Here is an 18,720-nt window from a genome sequence, read left to right as displayed (position 1 = left end):
TTTTGAATTCCTTTCCATCCATCAGCTGCTACAGTTTATACCTCATCTTGTTTGAAGAAAGTCTTAAAATCAAGCAACAAATGCACTAAGTTGGTCAAACTGAGGACTGTAAACGTCCCACATACTGTATAGAAACAGTTTGTTAAATCAGTTTGAGTTGGAGTTCCTCACTGGTCATTTTCAGTCACATGACATTTTTTGACTGACCAATGGTGGACATACAATCAGTCATACAGTCAGTCAGGGGCACTTGCCATTATCATACGTGAAAAAACATGGTGATTAGGAATGGGTCTATAGTTGCTAAATGTATCTAAGACATGGTTTGGTTTCTCAGATAATTGCTAAATTGTACATTTGTGTCCATGTGTGTGTTGTTTTGTGTGAATGCCTTCACAGTGCCGGGATGTACTGGAAAGAAAAAGCAGAGACGTACGAGTCGAGTTTCTATAAGCGCAGTTTAGACAATGATGTGTACATCTTCACTCCTACACCCTACCCCCAAAAAGAGAACGGTGAGTAACGGCCACCATGTGGAGTATGTGTATGTGTGTGTGTGTGTTTTCATTTATGTATTTGAACATACAGTACACACAGTGATTCTGTTGTCCGTCTTCTTGCAGCGAGCGATGACTCGGTCCTGGTGAGCAGAGCAGTAAACCTCCAAATTGATGATATCACAGTGAAACCAGCTGGTGAGGACACACACACACACACACACACATACACAGAGAGACTGAGGGGAGTGTATTTACACATTTATACGCATCATTTCTCATATTGAATCGCTCTCTATGACATTAACACATAAACACACACATACATTTGCAACCCTATAGCTTTAAACCTATTCATGCCTCTGTTGTTTCTGACACACTCTCCAGCTCTTATTCAAAGTCTGCTACTCCTCGTTTGTCTATTTTCCCCCTCCCCTTGACACATGCACGCAAACACACACAAACCACACATCAGGTTGTCTCGTCTCCTCTGATCCGTGGCCAAGTTTGCGTTTTCGAAGTTCAGAGAGTAAAGTTGACGTAGAGGTCCAACATGATGTAGGATGTCTGGCTTTTGTGTTTTATCCCAGTGGTCGGCGTGATGTTGGACAAAAGTGACTGGATGGCCAGATTCATCAACACGACGCAGAGGATGAATGTGAGTATTTTTCTGTCCGCACGACACACACATGTGTGCACGGACACGCACACGATCCAGACTGTGGCTTTCATCACTCTGCTCGCTCCACTGTGTTTTCCAGTGCAATGATGAGATCTGCGGCTGTCAGAGAGACGATGTGGTAAGAGCTTTAATTGAATATTTTCATGCTTCATAATTCAGCAGTTATTTATAGATGTGAATCGTGGGGGGGAGTGCAACGCCAGTTCATTCCTCTCTCTCTGTGGTTCCAGTACGTAGACTGTGTCATTCTGGATGACGGGGGCTTCCTGGTGATGTCCAATCGAGATCAATATAATGATCAGGTAGGTGCTGCGTTTTACTACCACTCACAGAAATGTAGCTCAAGATATGTTATACTACATAAAGTTATAAAACACCCCTAGTGCATAGTATACTACTAAAATGTAGCACTATTATCTAATTAGACACATTTTAAAGCAGGTTAATAGGTGAAGCATCAATCAAACAATTTACTTCGGGTTTATAGCTCAGGTTTAAGTTGTAATTTAAAAAGAAAAACAGTTTTCTGTGTTGCTTATTATTATTCCTTTATTGTGCTCATGGGTCTCACAGTTTCTAACACTCCCAGCAGGTCAGCAGTTATAAATATGAAAAAGTAGTTAATTAAGGTTATCCTATCATATCTTGAGTTGTAAGTGTCTATAATATTTCAGCTCTTAAAATGTTTCACACGACCTGGCAACACAGAAGATGATATCATCAGTGACTTACACCAGATCTATCAGCATTAGCGAAGGGTTATTGACTATAAATAGGATGATGAAACATCTTTCCAAAGGTTGCGTCATTAGAAATTTAAAAGGATTATTAACAGTTTATTCAACACAGAGGAACAGTAATGGAAATCTTCTGTACATTTAGGCATAATGGACTAATTAGCTCCATAATTCATGGGAAAATGCTCCACATGACAGTTTCCCCTCTGTTTGATTCATATTTTAGGTGTTTTATGACAATCTAGGGGTTAATTTTAACTCTGTAAATATTGTGTTTTTAACAGCTTTCATACACACGTTATCACTTCCCAGACTGGAAGGGTTCCAAGCCCAAATGTATGATCACAACTGCGCCATCTCCTTGAAAACAGAGCAAAGCCCGTACATGAAGTGCAATTGAGTCGAATTTCAATTGAATTTCAGTGGAAATCCTTTTTGTGTATGAAACACTCACCTCACTGACGTTATAGCACTTCTAAAGTTTTGATTACTGCATTGAAGTCAACTATAAATACTTCATAATCTAAATGTTCAAACCTGAGGCAATACCTTCACACCTGTTGTGAACTCAGAATCAACCATAACAACCTGAACTAAAATAAACCAGTGAAGCCTCTCAAATGCCTAAAATGTGACACATTTTTTCCAGTAACTGACAGATGCACGTGTAAACACCTACAGTATACAGTAAGCACGCTCGTTTCTCCCCGCTCCTCTTCGCCCTTATCCTAAACACTCAGAGCGGGCCCCTGCTGTCGCCTGAGTAAATGTTTTTTCATGCGGCCTCGGCCCCTTCCTAATCAGGGCTGGGTGTGCGCTGGATAAATCAGTGGCCCTCTGAAGTTTGGCAGCGGCACTAAAACCCGGGGTCCTGAGGCCTTGTTTGGAAAAGGCCGTGTGCCCTCAATCATATTTCCTACAGGAGCGAAGTCTCTCTCTCGCTCTGTAAGCTTCTCTGCTTTCTCTGCCGCTTTATGTCTTTCTCTACTCCGGCTCGTTCTCTTTTCTTTCTCCACGTCCCTCAGGGAGTCTGCAGCCAACAGGGTTGTGACTGTTAATTCATTATTTGTGTTATTGCACAGGGGAAGGAGTGAAGGCTTCCTTTACCTTATAGATTGGAAGATTTATATATCCTTTGGCTGTTGGACTAAAGAGGAATGGATATGTGGAGGACGGCTTGTTAGCGGTGACCTTACAAAGTGCATGGAAAGGGATAGTTTGTGCACATGACACAAACATGCATTCAAGTGCATGCACAGCTCCACATCTTTCAGCAAAAACACACAGATGAATATTACTAACTTTACATATTACCTCTTGGATACACAAGTACTTAAACACTCCCGTGCACGCGGTGGTGTCACACCTCTTAGACGCCGAGACAAACTACTTCCTCTGAGTAGAAATTTATAGTTGTGCTGTGAACTGTGTTAATCAGATTAAAGTGAGGTCCATCATCCTGGTTTGAGGGAGATTTACTGTGTGTGTGTGTCTATAAATTTACTGTGAACATTTTCTGCACATGTTTACACATTCTTGGCTGTTTTGTGCATGTGTTTTACATAGATTTAACTGCTGCGAGCCCAAAGTATAAAAGTGTTTAAGCACTCTGTAAATGAGAAATATTGAGGAAATCCTCAGTCCCTGACACACAATGTGCAAGTTAAAGTTTTTTTTTTTGCTCACACAGAGGGTTCAAACATTTCTCAGTGGACCCTTGTTACTGAAATTGTTTCCTCTATGAATCTGTGAGGTCATATGCTGGTACTGAGGCGTAATAATGGACGAAGGGTTGGTTTACATTATTGTGTGTTAAAAAGACGGTGTTTTTTAACGAAGTCTGGTGTGGTTTTGCATTGTAGAGTTTCTATTTGACTGCACACATATATTATTCAGAGATATATTATTTTCCACTTCCATCGTGGGTCACCTTATGAAATTTTAATCTTGTGTTAAAGGTTCATGGATATGAAACTATTTTTGCAGAAGGAAAGTAAAGGTTTCAGAGCTTTTGGTCATTTTAGAAATATGCTCCCAATTTTGTCCCAGTGACTGTCTATCCCTTTAACATTTTCTACTTCCTTCTACATTTTCCTTCCTTCTATTAGATTGGACGTTTCTTTGGACTGATCGACCCCGCCCTCATGAGAAGCCTGAACGACTCCCTGTTCACCTTGAAGCAGACCTACGACTACCAGTCGCTCTGTGACCCCAAGAAGGGCGGCAAGACGGATGCAGGCTTGCGATCCGTCTATGTGGTGAGTTACATAAGCCAGAGATTTTACACACACACACACACACACACACACACAACCTACCGCACACACTTAAGCACCACATCCCCTTCACATACATGTTCACACATTTTGATATCCATACATTTACCCATTCATGAACATACAGACAGATGCAGAAGTACACATGAGCCTTTTTTTTTTTTTTTTACTAATAAGTGCTCCCTCACACGCCCATGCTTACACACAAACCATCACTCACCAGGGAGCCATAAATCTGTGTGGAGCAGATGAGAAGGGAAGCAGAGGGTATGGTGAAAGTGTTAGAGCGGGAGTTGCAGTAACAGTAACAGGATTAGGTGGTCTGGCGTGCTTGGCTAACACACCAAGCGATGTAGAAAGCGGCACTGTTTTTCATCACTTACGAAACACACAAGTTGAAGTGAAATGATGCAGATTTTGGGCAGACAATCCCCCAGAACGGATGGATTGGTCTCAGGTCCTGAGGGGTTGATGTTAGTGGTAGCGCGAGCGAGGTCGAGGTAATAAATTGAAACAAAAGAAAAGAGGAAGGGGTTTAGTTTGGGCAAAAAACCAGACAAATTTCCACATAATTTTCTATCTATGACTTTAAACACGGACAAAACGCCAAGGTGAGATGAAAGCAGGACGCACCTTCTGATCAAAGCCACCGTCAACAACTGGTGATGCCTCTAACACGGTTAGTTAAGACTGCCTGATGACTCAACACACCGTCAACTGAAGGGAAAGGATACAGCTCTGATTGACCAAAATAAGGCCCTCGCATGCTAAGTTTAATCAAAACAGCATGTTGGGCCTTTTATTTAAACCGTGTGCTACTTTGTTTTCTCACTAGCCCTTTGTTTACATATTTATACTTGCGTCTGTCGAGGGGGATTGTGCACTAATTTCCTCCGAGAGGGAAGAAAATAAAATCTCTGGCCGGACCTTTTGGTCTGTGTGCCTGGCAAAAGTGAACTGTCTGCAGCCACTGTAAACACAAGCAGGATGTTCAGGTTTGGAATCAGCCAGCTCAAAAACCATTTGTTACACAATTCATTATAGTCATAATTTTGTTTTCTTCTGATCCATTTTCATTCTTGTTTTTCTCCTCTCAGCCCACAATAGCAGACATTTTGAGTTTAGGATGGTGGGCGACGGCTGCAGCCTGGTGAGTTCGAAAGAAAAAATGATTTTTCTTTTAACCTTTTCCAATATGGTTGGTATTAGTGTCATCCCGTTTTTTACTCCCAGTGATGAATAACAAAATAACAATATAAAACCAGAAATGTGATTCCTTAACTTCAGATCCTAATGGAAAGCAGGCAGGGATTCGCTCCTCCAGGATGGATGTACTGTATAGCATCTGTTTAATAGTTGAATTATTCCCAAGACAGTCGACATTCCACAAAATCTTCACTTGATTTATACTCTGTCTTTATGACTTGATGTCATTAACAGCTTGTTTTACAATAAGTCCAATAAAAATTTTGTATCTGGTCACACACAATGTGGTCGTATTTAGAGTTAAGTCATAGCGTACAAGACGTTTTGATGAAATCCTTTATGAGGTTCAGCATGTTTTGAGGTTTTGAATCGTGTTAGCAACTACACTGATGATTTTCTCTAAGATGTTATCCACTTTGTCATCCTTGGGTTTTTTTTTTTTTTGTTATTAGGTCAATACTGCAACAGATACTGGTCAGCATCACTTTCCCCAACTTCCTGGACGCAGGTGAGAGAACCCAGATAAAAGAGAAGTGCTTTGCTACTCCAAACAGTGGCTTCATTGTATAACTTGAATGTCATTAAGTGTTTTCTTAGACAAAGGAAAAAAACACACTGTCGTGGAGCAGTTTATTTATCCGGGAAATCTCTATCAACACTAACAAGGAACATGTAGTGTCACAATAAAAACAGTTAATCTCTTTTTCTGAGGAAGATGGGTGTGAATTGAAAACATTTTGTTTGTGAGCGATGTTTTCATGATGTGCAAATGTGCTCTCGTAAAATTCAGATTTCCAACAGATCTGAAACAAAACAAAAGGTCAACATGTGTCTTCATAATTGATTTAAGATTATTCTTAAGAAATGTTTTGTAGCTCAGAATACTCAAAAACCAAATCAGCAGAGACACCACAGAGAATTAGTGAGAAAATTGGAGCGAACCGACTGTTCACTGCGTGAGTGGAGGAACAACTCAGTAAGAGCCAGGCTTAAGCACCATGGAGTCTGAAAAGTCTGCTGCAAAAATTGAAATCCAATATGCTCTTTTGCATCTGGATGTACAGTAGGAGTCAGACAGTCAGCTGATGTTGGCACGGATGCATCTTTCTTCTTTTCTTTTTCAAGTTATTTTGTACCACTACAGATCCACGAGGCTGATGGACAAAGACTTTAAAAGCTCAACTGCTCAGTTGCTGCTCTTATTTCATTAATGGCCGAAATGACATCAGTGTTAATGACGAGTCCTCGGAGGCTTAAAGCTTCTGTTGAAGTATCTTTCAGCTCATTGTTTTGGTTTTATCACCCAGAATTCCACAGTTTTAGGTCACTCTCACCGAGCTTATCGAGGAGCAGTGGGCAGCTGCTAAAAAAAAGTCTCAATAATCAGACGAGTTTGTGGAGCATTTAGCAGGGAAAGTTAGGTATTTCCCTCACAAGTTGGAGGAGACCAAAAATGAGCTAAAAGGAGGAGTTTGTCCACCAGAGGGTCGGTGGCTCGATTGCTGTGTATCAAAGTGGCAAAATGAAACCCCACATAGCCCCTAAAAATCAAGAGGGCTGGCTCAGTGATTGGTTTTAACCCAGATAAGCTTGAGGTAATAGTGGAGAAGAGAACAAGGACCAAGTTGAAAACAGTCCTCTTCTATGATAACCACCCACTCCACAATATATTTAAGGATCTTAAAAGCTCCTTCAGTGAGCGTTTAGTGATGCCTCGGTGTTCTACTGAACGACTTAGACGCTCCTTTGTTCCTGCAGCAGTCAGATATTTTAACCACAAATAGCGGCTGTCTATTGTTGTTGCTGTTGTTGTTGTTTTTTAATCTTCTGGAGGTGTATATTTTTCTTATATTTATTTATTTATCCTTGCCTATATTAATATCAATTTAAATCACTTGCTTTGAGCAGCCTACTCTGTTGTATGAAGTATCCAATCATGTTGATAAGTTTTGTGCAATGGTATGGAAATGTTTGTATTGTTTGTTAAGTGGATGTTTGTGTTTTTTATTGCGTGGCAAAGCAGTTTCCCCTTGGGGATCAATAAAGTTCTCTAATCTAATCTAATCTAAAGCTGCTGCATCAGTGTTTGAGTGTGTATGGGTGTCATGTATGCATGTGTGCAAATAAGTGTGTCTGCCAAATGCTCTTTGACTGGTAGAAAAGTAATGAGGCAGTCGCTTGCTTATATTTCTATCATTTCTACCAAATGGAAAGTTTTCGTGTTCAATATTTTTTTTTTAATGTTTTTACTACATTTTACATTTCAGCAGCAAAAAATGCATTTCTACATTAAACATGTTTTGATCTAATCGTGTGTTCTTCTACAGCTGAAATGGATGATGGGATGTCCGATGCCTTGACTAAAGAGGTCTGCATCACCAAGCAGACTCAGTATTTCTTTCTGAACAACAACGTGTCTTTCAGAGGCTCAGTCGACTGTGAAAACTGCTCCAGGTAAAAGTTTCAAAACCAGCTCCCAGAGTACAGCTAAAGTCCAAACACCTTCCTGACCCGCAGTGATACATTTGCATCCATGAGATACAAATGAAGTCCCTAAGAGGTGGCGCTCGAGAGAAAGAGAGATGCAGGGCCGTAAAAATTCACATGCCATGAAGGTGAAGTCAAGTCACTCGCACGGACCACCGTCTTGACCGACTGTGCACTTTGCGCGCGTGTGTGCGTACGCCGTTTTAAGGCCCCCTCGTGCCGGCTAATGGAGTGCCTGCCCGCATGCCGTGCGGCGTTCCTGCACATTAGCCGCACACACGTTTCTTTTTAACGACCGCCATAAAAAAGCAGAGAAAATCATTTGTGCACCAGCGACATGTGGGTTTCAGTAAAGGTCTTGGACGACAGTGGGGTGGCACAGCAGGTTTTTGTCCCCTTAGGAATAGAAGCAGTTAAGGAACTTGATTTAGTGACCCACGGTGTTTTTTTTCATTGTGTTTGCAGACTTGGGGGGTTGTGTTCAAGATTAAAGGGTTTGTGGAGTGTTGCTTAGTCATGTATGAGGAGTAATTACTGTCTACTTTCGGAGCTCCTCTGTGAAAACGATATTAAAGTAACAGACTAGACTAGTCTCCTGCTTCCATTGCTTTCTGGTTAAATATTCAGCTTCCTGTATCTCCTGTGAGCATGTTTCATTGAAACTTTATCTCCGTCTTTCCTGGACTCAGGCCCATGTGTCAACAACTGCTCTTGTGTCTCTCGTGTGTCTGCTCCTCTCCAGGATGTACCACGCTGAAAAGCTGCCCAAGACAAACCTGGTCTTTATCATTGCTGATGCAAGACACACCTGCTTGTACTGTGACACCACCCCGATGAAACAGGATGAGGAGCCGTGTATCCTTTTTTTTTTTCTTTTCTTTTTTTTTTACCAAACACAGCTTTCATCTGGCAGAAAATATACATCTTTGATTCGGTCAGCAGATGTTTGAAACGTTTATGTTTTGACGAGATAAACATGAACAGACGCTGATTATGACATGTTGCTATTAGCTGATATTTTTACCACTGAGTGTTGAAAGAAAAACTTTCCGTAAACAACAGAACGATCCTTCTCCAAAGCTTCTGTAAAAAAAAAAAGCCTTGTTTCCCATCGTTTGCGGTTCTCACCACTCGCCATTTCTCTCATTTGCCTCACAAATCCCACAGCAACAATAATGAGCGAGAGTTTAGACATGTCTACTCAGGGTGCTTCTCCGTGTCTGTCTAGCAGATGGTTGTACAGGGTAACAGCCGAACAGCTTATAAACAAGCCTATGACAGTCTCTCAAGTACACAGGGCTGTGGTCAATTATAGTTTCAACTCCTTGGAAAACACAATGCTTGAAAATGACTTCCACGTCATTGAGGTATTGAGCAATGTATTCAGCTTCTATAAAGAGGCAACTTGGTTCCGTAGTCCTTCTGGATCTACCTCATTTTGAAGCTTAATGTAATAACATCCTGTCCTGAGCAATCAAAATGTTTAATATAATAATCTTCCGTGTGGTAATCAAGCTCAAGTATATTCGTTCGTATGAATACAGTAAACTATGTTATGTTCCTGACGTCACTCATCCAGCTGATGGTCCTGACCCCTGTGAACTGGCTCTGAATCCTCGGTACAGGAAAGGCCCGTCAGCCTGCTTCGACAACACTGGACAGGTAAGTAGCTGTCTGACTGCTTCTAGTCTAGGACAATTTGAACTGTGCAAATGTGTGGCTGCTGGTGCTCTGTGTAGAGTTTCATGTGAGACGGTTGCTGCTTTATTGCTTTCATAAGAGTGAAATAAGTTTGCAGAAAATCCAGCCTGAAATTGAGAAAAGCCTTTCAAATTAAACTGCTTTCCCCCCCCGAGGCCACTGTTTAGGTTTGACTGCTAAAATCAGACGATGTCAAGGAAATTTAAGGCTTGGTTACAGGACAGGTTCTCAATTAGTTCACGACTCACAGCACCAACTAAGACTATTATTATCATCTGGAAATCCAAACCTGACATTTTATCGGAGCAGCAATATAATGTAACTATACAGTATGACCCTAAATTAACCGTATCACATTGTCTGAATCCAATATAATCAAACCTTAAACAGTTTATGTGGTCAGTGTTATAAAAGAGTTGGATATTAATACATCCAGACATTGGTTACAAACATCATTTATTTGGAGTCATGAATCAGGGGAAACTTTTTTCCTTTAAGCTCTGTTTTGTTTTTAATAACTACTGAAGGCTATTTAGCTGTTTGATACTGTTACATAACTTAAATCAATGCTTTCAGGGTGTACAGCAGTGGGATATACTGTATACAGCACATAAAGACATACAAATAGGACTCATGGAACACCAATGCCAAAAGATGACAGAAATAAGTGATTACATACAATAAGAAATAGAAACGGTATATTAGTAGACAACACCAGAATAAAAAATCGACTTTTTCCCATTGGCCAAAACCTTTGACATTCCCCATTATCATTTGATCCATTAGCTGAGAATATCTACAACATGTAACCAAAAGCACAGCCACAAAAAAATCCATCTGTGACTGATCAGACTGCAGTTTATCAGCCAAAAATATTACAGTTACATGAAAGGTTGTCAAGGTAAATGTGATAATTTATTGTCATATACTTGTAGGTGCATATTATCTTGAGTGTCTGCTATTGAGGGCATTTTTTTCATTTGTTTTTTTTTCTCATGATGATACACTCTTAGAAATAGAAGTGCTAGGTAGAACCATATAAGGTTCTTCAGCTTGTCCTCATAGAAGAACCCTTTTTGGCTCCTGGTAGAACCTTTTATAAAGGTTTCACCTAGAACCCAACATAAACAATTACACCCAGAACCCCCAATGAGAGGTCCTACAAAAAACCTTTCTATGGTGTATTGGTTTCAGACAGAACCCTTACTGGGGGTTCCATCCAGAACCTTTACGACTTCTATGGGTTCCACCTAGAACTCACTCAGGGAGTTCCACACTTAATTCGGAATACCACTAAAACAAACCAGAGAGTGCATCTTTTATAAGTGTACAGTATATTCAAATAAACACTGACACATGTTTGCAGGAAACTACTTATTCTGTGGGAAAGCGAAAACCATATAATTACTCTTACTTATTACTGCTCTTCTGGGTAGAAACTCAGCCCTTCTAGAAGAACCCCTTTGAAACCCTTCTTTCTAAGAGTGTACATCCTGATCTGTTTTGACACATCACCTGGAAAATAAGAGGTAGCAACAGCAGCATATTAGGGACCAATAAAAAACACAGACCAGAAGGATTTTTTTTTTTTAAACCTCTCTGGCCAGAGCCCAAAATCCCTAAGCTGCTCTCCTGATATGGAAACAATATATCAGTGAAGAAACCCTACCCATAGCACCTTTCCATCACTAATATCTTTACATGGAGCATGTCATTTTGTTTTTTTGTTTTTTTGCAATCCCTCAAAAGCTTTACGTGCGCGGATTTCCCACGCAAAGACAGAGAGTCGGCTGTTGCTCGACTTATGAGTAGCTAAGCTAAACAAACATTTTTTAGGAGGAGCACAGGATCTCTGCGTGTGAAACCTCTGTGCCTGACTGCTCTGTTTGTTTTCACTCTATAGTCTTTTTCCAATGTCGGACTATTTGGGTCTTTTGTATTAACTCTTAACGCTTGCACTGTGCTGCTCACTCACACTCACGTACGCACAAACATCCACCCACCCACACACTAACTCTCCCTCTCACACTTGTGTCACAGAAGTGAATGCATCCGTCTTGTACTATTTGTCCACTTAAACTAATTTTTTCTGCTTCTAACTTCTTGCTAACTATGTGGACCTTTTGCTGCATGACTCTCTCTTTCTCTCTTTTCTCTGTTTCCTGCTCTGTGATTGGCTGTTGATGGTTAGGATGAGGCCATGTGCCGAAGGAGCGCAGGCTCCCCATTGGTTTCCTCTCTGCTCATGTTACTGCTGCCACTGTTCATGTGCTGTCTCGGGTCAGTCCCATAACGCTAGCTCTTTCTCTCTCTCATTAACATTTTATCATCATCTTACATTCAATCTAACAGTCATTGGCTTGTGACCCTTGCTCTCTTTCCCCTGATGTTTCTCTTCTCAGTTTGTTTTCCACACCTTATCTTCTCTTATATTTTACATCTTTGCTCTCTTCCAGTATTTCATGCCTTTTCTATTGTTTTCCCTCAGCTATCATCTTTACCTGTCACTTTCTCTTACGTTCTACCCATCTGTCTTCACCTCCCCCAACTTACCTCCCTGTCTCTTTCTGACTCTCGCCAACATTTTCTCCATCCCACCTGACTTTGAACTTCAAACTATGCTCTTTGTACCTTTCCCCATCTATCATTATCCGTCCCAGGCAATAAATTCTAGCTTCAATCTCAACTGACATCTGATTACTAATGTAGCCAGGCGCTAGCTAAAACAGACCGCTCACTACTCATTTGCATCCAGACGCTTGTACGTCTCTTAATGATTGTCAACTGTTTCTGTCTCGGCCAAAAATATATCGAGGAAAGACATTCCTCCCTCACTACCTCTCCAGATGCTAAGCACTCAGAGAGTATCATATCCGTTTTTGTCACACATAACGGCTGAAAGTTTTCCAGTCAAGTACAAAAAAAACATTTTGAAGCCGTATTCTATTTTCTAACCTCTTCATCCCTGTGGAGCTTCACTTGACCATTTGCCGAGCCTCTCCCGGCTTTGCTAGTTTTGCTAAATAGCTACGTTTGTCACGCAGTTTACAGTGTACAGAGGAAGAAAAAAGCAATGGTCACCAGCAGAAATGACATTACGTAGCCTCTACAGTAGCTAGCTAGCTAATTAAACAAACTGGCGTCATATATTGGTTAAAAATACTGTCACTAGTTGACTTTTTAATGTCTTTAGCTGATTTGTTGGTTTGTTTTAAATCTAGAATCATAAAAGATGATTTAAATATGAATATGTTTTACAAATGTAACACTATATCAGGAAATGTAGATGTTTTAACTCCAGTGTAGCAGGACGTTACCTCCCTTTTTAAGTGGATTCAGCTATATTTGGACAATAGCTGTTTGTGAGCAGGAGTTTGGTACTGTAATGACCAGCTGGAAAAAATGTTAATTGTGTTGGTTTTTTAAACAAATATTAACTCAACTTCTTCTCCTCCCTGTGCGGCACCAGGAGGAGGACCCTGACTGTGGCGGGGCATCCGGCCTGAGCCCCTCGCTCTGGCTGATGATCGGCCTTCAGCTGACGCTGCTCTGGGTTTTGACCGGCTCCAGAAACCACGCCACCCCATCATGACCCCCCGAACACCCTGATCACACCCTCTATCGCCTTCCCTCCGTAACTCCAATATGGCAACCAGCATGCAACGCTGCCACAGAAATGATGACCGGCCTGATGAGAAGCGCTTATAACAAATAAGCAACGAAAAAAGAAAAAAAAAGTTAAAAAAAAAAACAAAACAAAAAACATAACACATCCTGCCAGTTTCTTTTTTTTGATACCTTCATTTTCAGGGGTTTCTCAAAGTGATTTCACCTGGTGCAAAGGTACAAGTGACAAAAGAAACGTGTTCTGTTTGAACAATGACAAAGACCTCGACCTACGGTTATCCTTCATCCCTTCAACGGTTCCCGCCGGCTGAGATTAGACGACTCCAGAGAAGAATTGTAATTGGCGACTTCCGAACTTTCTCTGGCCTGATGTCACTGAGGAGGGAGCTCGGACTGCCTTATAGCACCAGAGGGATTGAAATCACGATGGGAGGGACTTGCTGTTTATTGAACATGTCAAGCAGTTTTATTCACCACTGCCAGAAACAGTGCTGCCCTTTGCAAGCATACAGTTTATTTTGAATCGATTTGCAGTGGCTAGGTATTTGGTATTTATTGTTTTGTGGTTGAGAATTTGGCCACGATTGCAGGAAGAGATGCCAAATTGTTACATCACAAGCTTTTTGCCCCTCATTTGCCTCACTTGGGTTTCTGGTAATATAATGTCGTCCCAGTCTGATTTTTAGATTGCATCATCCAGAACATTTTCACAGTGTCTCTTAAGGACATTGCCTTCACTTTCTCGCCCGGTGTTCTTTCATATAGATGCCGTATTTGCAGTGTGGAAAATTTCTATGTCTCTATGTCTATGTTATGTTTATGCACAGAAACCAACCCATCAGCTGCCACAGCGCGGCCACTTCTGAGTGTATGGATTTTAACTTTGTAGCTGTACCACCTACCCGTCGGGAGTGGTAAATGTATCTGGATTTCCCGCCTCGGTGTATCACTCCAGTGCAATCTTTGTTGCCATAGCACCCATAAACCATTCAGGATGAGCCTGGCTGGTGCGCTGTGTGTGCTCAGTGGACAAAATCTCTAGTGCCATGTGGACTGTGTGACTCAGATGAACCCTTTAGCTTTGTAGACTGTGGCTACTGAACGGAGAGAAGTGTAGTTTTTATTTATTTTCTATTTATTGGTTATCTGAAGAAAGAATCGGGACAGCATGCTACTGTTTGTTTTATTGCCACTACTAAAGAAAATGAGTGAGGGCGACATGAGAGTTTGTACTTCACATTTTGTTCAACAAAAGACGGAGAAGTGCGTTTGTATTCACTGCTGTCACTTTTTAAATTAAATGACTACTATCTGCACTGCAGCTCTAAGTGCAGCTGTTATTTTTCTTTGCAGGTTGATTTTCTGGTTGAAGAACAGCTTCTTTTTGCCTTCGTTATGAGAGTCCCTCTTGCTGTTTATTATTCTGTGGCATGAGATCAACAAGTGGGTATCACAGAAGTCAGATCATGCGTATGCTTCTGTCTTGCTCTAGTTTCATTTTCCCCAATATAAATTCATCTTGTTTCATTTTTGTTGCTTTTTCAAGTACATTATATAGAAGAAGCTGTACCTAACCGGAGAAAGAAAGTCTTGTTGAGTCATCTTGTTTGCAAGAGGGCAGTGGTTATTTCATGTCATCACACAAAATTGAGGATCAGTTACTGCAATTTGACAAAAAACAATAGATTGAAGAAAACAGCTCCTTGATATAAAAATGTCGTACAGACTTAAACCAGCTGTTGTTGTTTGGCAAAGCTACCAAGGAGTGATCAGACAGATCATGATGTAGGGGTCAGTTCAAGTAAAGGTTTGACACTCATGTTTTAATGATTCATATGTACAGTGGCAAGAAAGAGTTACTGTAGTGAACCTTTGTCCTGAAATATCATCACATCCTCAATTATCAACAAACACAATTCAAATTTTGAGCTAAAAAATACACAAATCATTCTTTTGGTCATGTCCATATTGAAAATATCTTTGTACATTGTTGTGTAGGTTTGAAAAAGAATGTGAACCCTCAGCTAATGGCATTAACAAGAACTGAAAGTTACAAAGTCACCCCAGAGAGTTTAGACATTCATGAGTCCACATTCAAACTCTGGATAAATGGAAATGATTTATTTCTGTAGCTACTCTCCCTAAAAGTTGGCGTTTGGCTAAGATGACTCAGAAGACACGATGACAGAATGATCAGTAACGCGCAGGAGAAAAAAAACTCAGAATAGCAGCTAAAGGCTTAGAGGACTCAACAGATCTGGTTAATATCGCTGTTCAGGAGTCTGCCGTACACAAATCAAGCCTTCCAAAGAAATGTCACTGTACCTGAAGTTTCCAAAAAGCAACTTGACTCAGGACAGCTTGATATCATTAACCATAACGAATGAATGATGGATGAGCTAAAGACAGCCACTCTCACCAAACACCCTAAGAATATGTCTGAGCTGAAGCAGCTCTGTTGGGTGAACGGTCCAAAAAATCCAGCCCTGAACATTGTGCAGCTACTTGAAGAGCTGGTTTCAAGTTATTGTTGCCAAAGCAGGTTGAACCGGTCATTAAATCCAAGGGTTCACTTTCTTTTTCCACCAGCACCAAGCCCATTTAATTTGCTTGGTACAACAAAAATAAAGAAAGAACATGTTTGTTGTCTGCACATTTAGATTATCACCACAGAAATCTACCGGTAGGTAATTCCAGAGGGTTCATACACACATCTTCTTGCCACTGTAGGTTCTGTGTGATGCCTCGGCTTAAGGATGCGCTGTTCATCTGTTTGGCATTCAGAGCATCATCAGAAGTAGCAATTTGGGGGGGACACTTAATTCAGAATACCACTAAAACAAACCAGAGAGTGCATCTTTTATAAGTGTCTATTCAAATAAACACTGACACATGTTTGCAGGAAACTACTTATTCTGTGGGAAAGTGAAAACCATATAATTACTGACATTTGTCTCTGACCCTCTTCGTAGTTCTTTTAGCCCGGTAATTGCTGTTGCATCAATCTGAACAATGACACTTTTTTATTGTATGCATTTCTCCATGTTGGATCAAGGAATCCTAGCCCAGTCTTATTTTGTGGCAAAGCTCCACCACCACTACCACCATCATCCTCGTCAGTAACTTTCCATGTCTGATGTGCACTTTTTACTCTTTCTTTTCCTTCATCTTTAACTATAACCTTCCAACTAAAACAATGTGGTGAAGCTAACAATGGTATGTATGCTACTTTTACATTTACTAACACTCCAAAAGATCAAGTGCCATATAGGACCCTCGTATTCTCTTGTGGAGAAACCTATTATCCTACTATAAAATTTATGCAACGTTACTAAGGCAAGATGCAAGTCTCAAAAATTGTTTTCCTGTGCTGCATGGTAGTGGCTGACAGTTTGTTTAAAAAAGAAAAAGAAAGAAAAAATATCATATTCACTGTGCTCCTGCTTTAGTGTGTAATGTTTGGGAAGCATTAATATCCTGGGTGTCAGGTATTTATTCATGATATGATACGGTATGAACAGCTATTACTGCCTTTCTCTTGGGGAGACAGCATTTGGCTCCGCTCTGGTCTGAATCGACCAGGGACAGGGGCGTCTGATTGGCCAGTGTGAGAGGTTTGATTGCACTATTCTCTGTCTGATTGGTTCAAGCCATGTGTGACTCAGAGTGAAAATTTAGGACCATCTCAGTGATTTAGCAAGTTTTATTTTTATGTTTACCTGCTATCATCAGCACATTACATGGTAATTTAGCAACTGGGTCAAAGCTAAGAGCTGCTAGTGTAGCCTTTAATCTTGTTCCTCGCATGGAGCAGCCATTAGTTCCCATTCATTTGACTCCAGTATGGTAATCAAATAGCTGACTCTTGTGCATTATTTGATTGTTATACATCACAGTGAACCCGAAATCTGGAACAATTTTGTCGTAACTGATATTTATCATATTGCAGAAAAAAAAATAGTGCAGGAAAATCAAATCAATCTGCATTTAAAGATGTCACTGTTATTTTATTCTTCATATTTTCACATGTCTGGTAAAACGAAGAAGCAAGGAAGATCATGTTGCAGATGTTGATAGGCATTTATATCACAGTAACTATCTGAATCAGCCCTAGCTAGCAACTCGGTGTGCTGAGGAATTAAATCTTTTTTTTTTTCTAATGCAATGTGTTGCAATGAAATCTAATCAAATCAAACATTTAGAAACAATTACCTTGCAAATCGGTAACAGCCCTGAAGTTGGCTGGAGTCATCAAACTTTAATCAAACTCTACTTAGTTTTTCTGGCCTGCAAGATTTAGATGGACAATTAACACCTTTAAATGGGGCTTCTAAACGTCTTTAAATGTTAAAAATCCTCTGCTAGCTTTGTGTTTTTACTAGAAATTTCTAAATACGTGGAATCAAAAACTCTCAGCTCTGTTTAACACACAAATAGTTGATTAATGCAGATCTAATGCTCAATGTGTCTCATCACACAACTCAAGCAAATTTACTGCCTGAAAAATTTACACCCAAATGTCAAATGTTAAAAAAAAAGGAGGGAATTATGAATCCAGAAACTAAAACTAGCTGAAGCTCTGACATGGTCATTACACACCACCTATAATGCTCTAACTGAACCCTTCTAGCAACACAGAGAAAACACTGGAGAATGAACATGAGCTTTGTAGTCGTCCACATGTTCCATTCGACTCTTTAAGTGCTAAAATCAGATGCTGTCACCTCAGGAAATAATATACTCTCTCTCAATGTGATATGAAGTGTTTTTGATTCTGTTGGTGCTCTTCTCTCTCTCTCTCTGGATCGTGTGGGTTGGCTTTTTTATTTCTGGAGTCTTGACGATTGCTTCATGTGTGTTTTTTCGTGTCTGTTACCTTTGCTGCCCCTCTTTAGAAGACGACTGGTCGCTCTTTTCCCTGCCTTCGGTTTGAAGGCAGGCGCTTGATAGAGGCGTCCACCAGGTTGTCCCTCAGCAGCTTTGGGAGCGTCTTGGTGGGCCGTCCTCTCAGTCTCCCTCGATTGTGCTTTAAGATGTTACACTTTAGTGGAACTTGATTCTCCAGAATCAGTCATGTAAAAAATTTGTACAAAACTGATGTTGTTCTCAACAAAAAGAAAAAAAGAGCAATGTTTATAATCCATGGGGAGGACAAACGTGTATGTGCAAATAAGGTATATTCAGAATAAAAGTTTATGATTATTATCTGTTGCTTTGCATTAAGAGTTCTGGCTGATCTCCTTTTCTTGCAAAATATCTTTTTTTTTTTCTTCCAGCAGTGGATCGGATTTCTGTTACTGACTTCTGTCAAATTGCCAACACACATTTCCCATCCAAATGTGTGTGAGAATGAGAAGGAAGCACCCTGAGTCTACTCTCCCAGTGTCTAGCCAACATCAGAAACTGACATCCAGCCAAAATCAACAATGTCCAGGAAAAGAAACGACGGAGGCGCGGGGTCCAGCCACATCTCTCCACAACATTGAATTTGGTTCAAGGACACGTCC

At 40.6% G+C, this 18,720-nt stretch overlaps 1 protein-coding gene across 1 annotated transcript in view; it reads left to right on the top strand.

The window, feature by feature from the left end:
* cacna2d1a (calcium channel, voltage-dependent, alpha 2/delta subunit 1a) overlaps positions 1–17,738 on the top strand; it is an 87,640-nt gene extending 69,902 nt beyond the window's left edge. The window contains exons 27-38 of the mRNA XM_083999615.1: positions 400–515; positions 624–695; positions 1,088–1,155; positions 1,259–1,297; positions 1,410–1,481; positions 4,025–4,174; positions 5,290–5,342; positions 5,851–5,906; positions 7,726–7,852; positions 8,628–8,740; positions 9,465–9,547; positions 13,056–17,738. Coding sequence (XP_083855741.1) covers positions 400–515; positions 624–695; positions 1,088–1,155; positions 1,259–1,297; positions 1,410–1,481; positions 4,025–4,174; positions 5,290–5,342; positions 5,851–5,906; positions 7,726–7,852; positions 8,628–8,740; positions 9,465–9,547; positions 13,056–13,178 — 1,072 coding nt within the window. The 3' untranslated portion in view covers positions 13,179–17,738. The remainder of the gene's footprint in view (positions 1–399; positions 516–623; positions 696–1,087; positions 1,156–1,258; positions 1,298–1,409; positions 1,482–4,024; positions 4,175–5,289; positions 5,343–5,850; positions 5,907–7,725; positions 7,853–8,627; positions 8,741–9,464; positions 9,548–13,055) is intronic.
* Positions 17,739–18,720: the final 982 nt, after the last annotated feature.

Source organism: Trachurus trachurus, assembly GCF_905171665.1.
Source record: "Trachurus trachurus genome assembly, chromosome: 23".
Lineage (NCBI taxonomy): Eukaryota > Metazoa > Chordata > Actinopteri > Carangiformes > Carangidae > Trachurus > Trachurus trachurus.
This window is presented reverse-complemented; position numbering and strand designations above follow the sequence as displayed.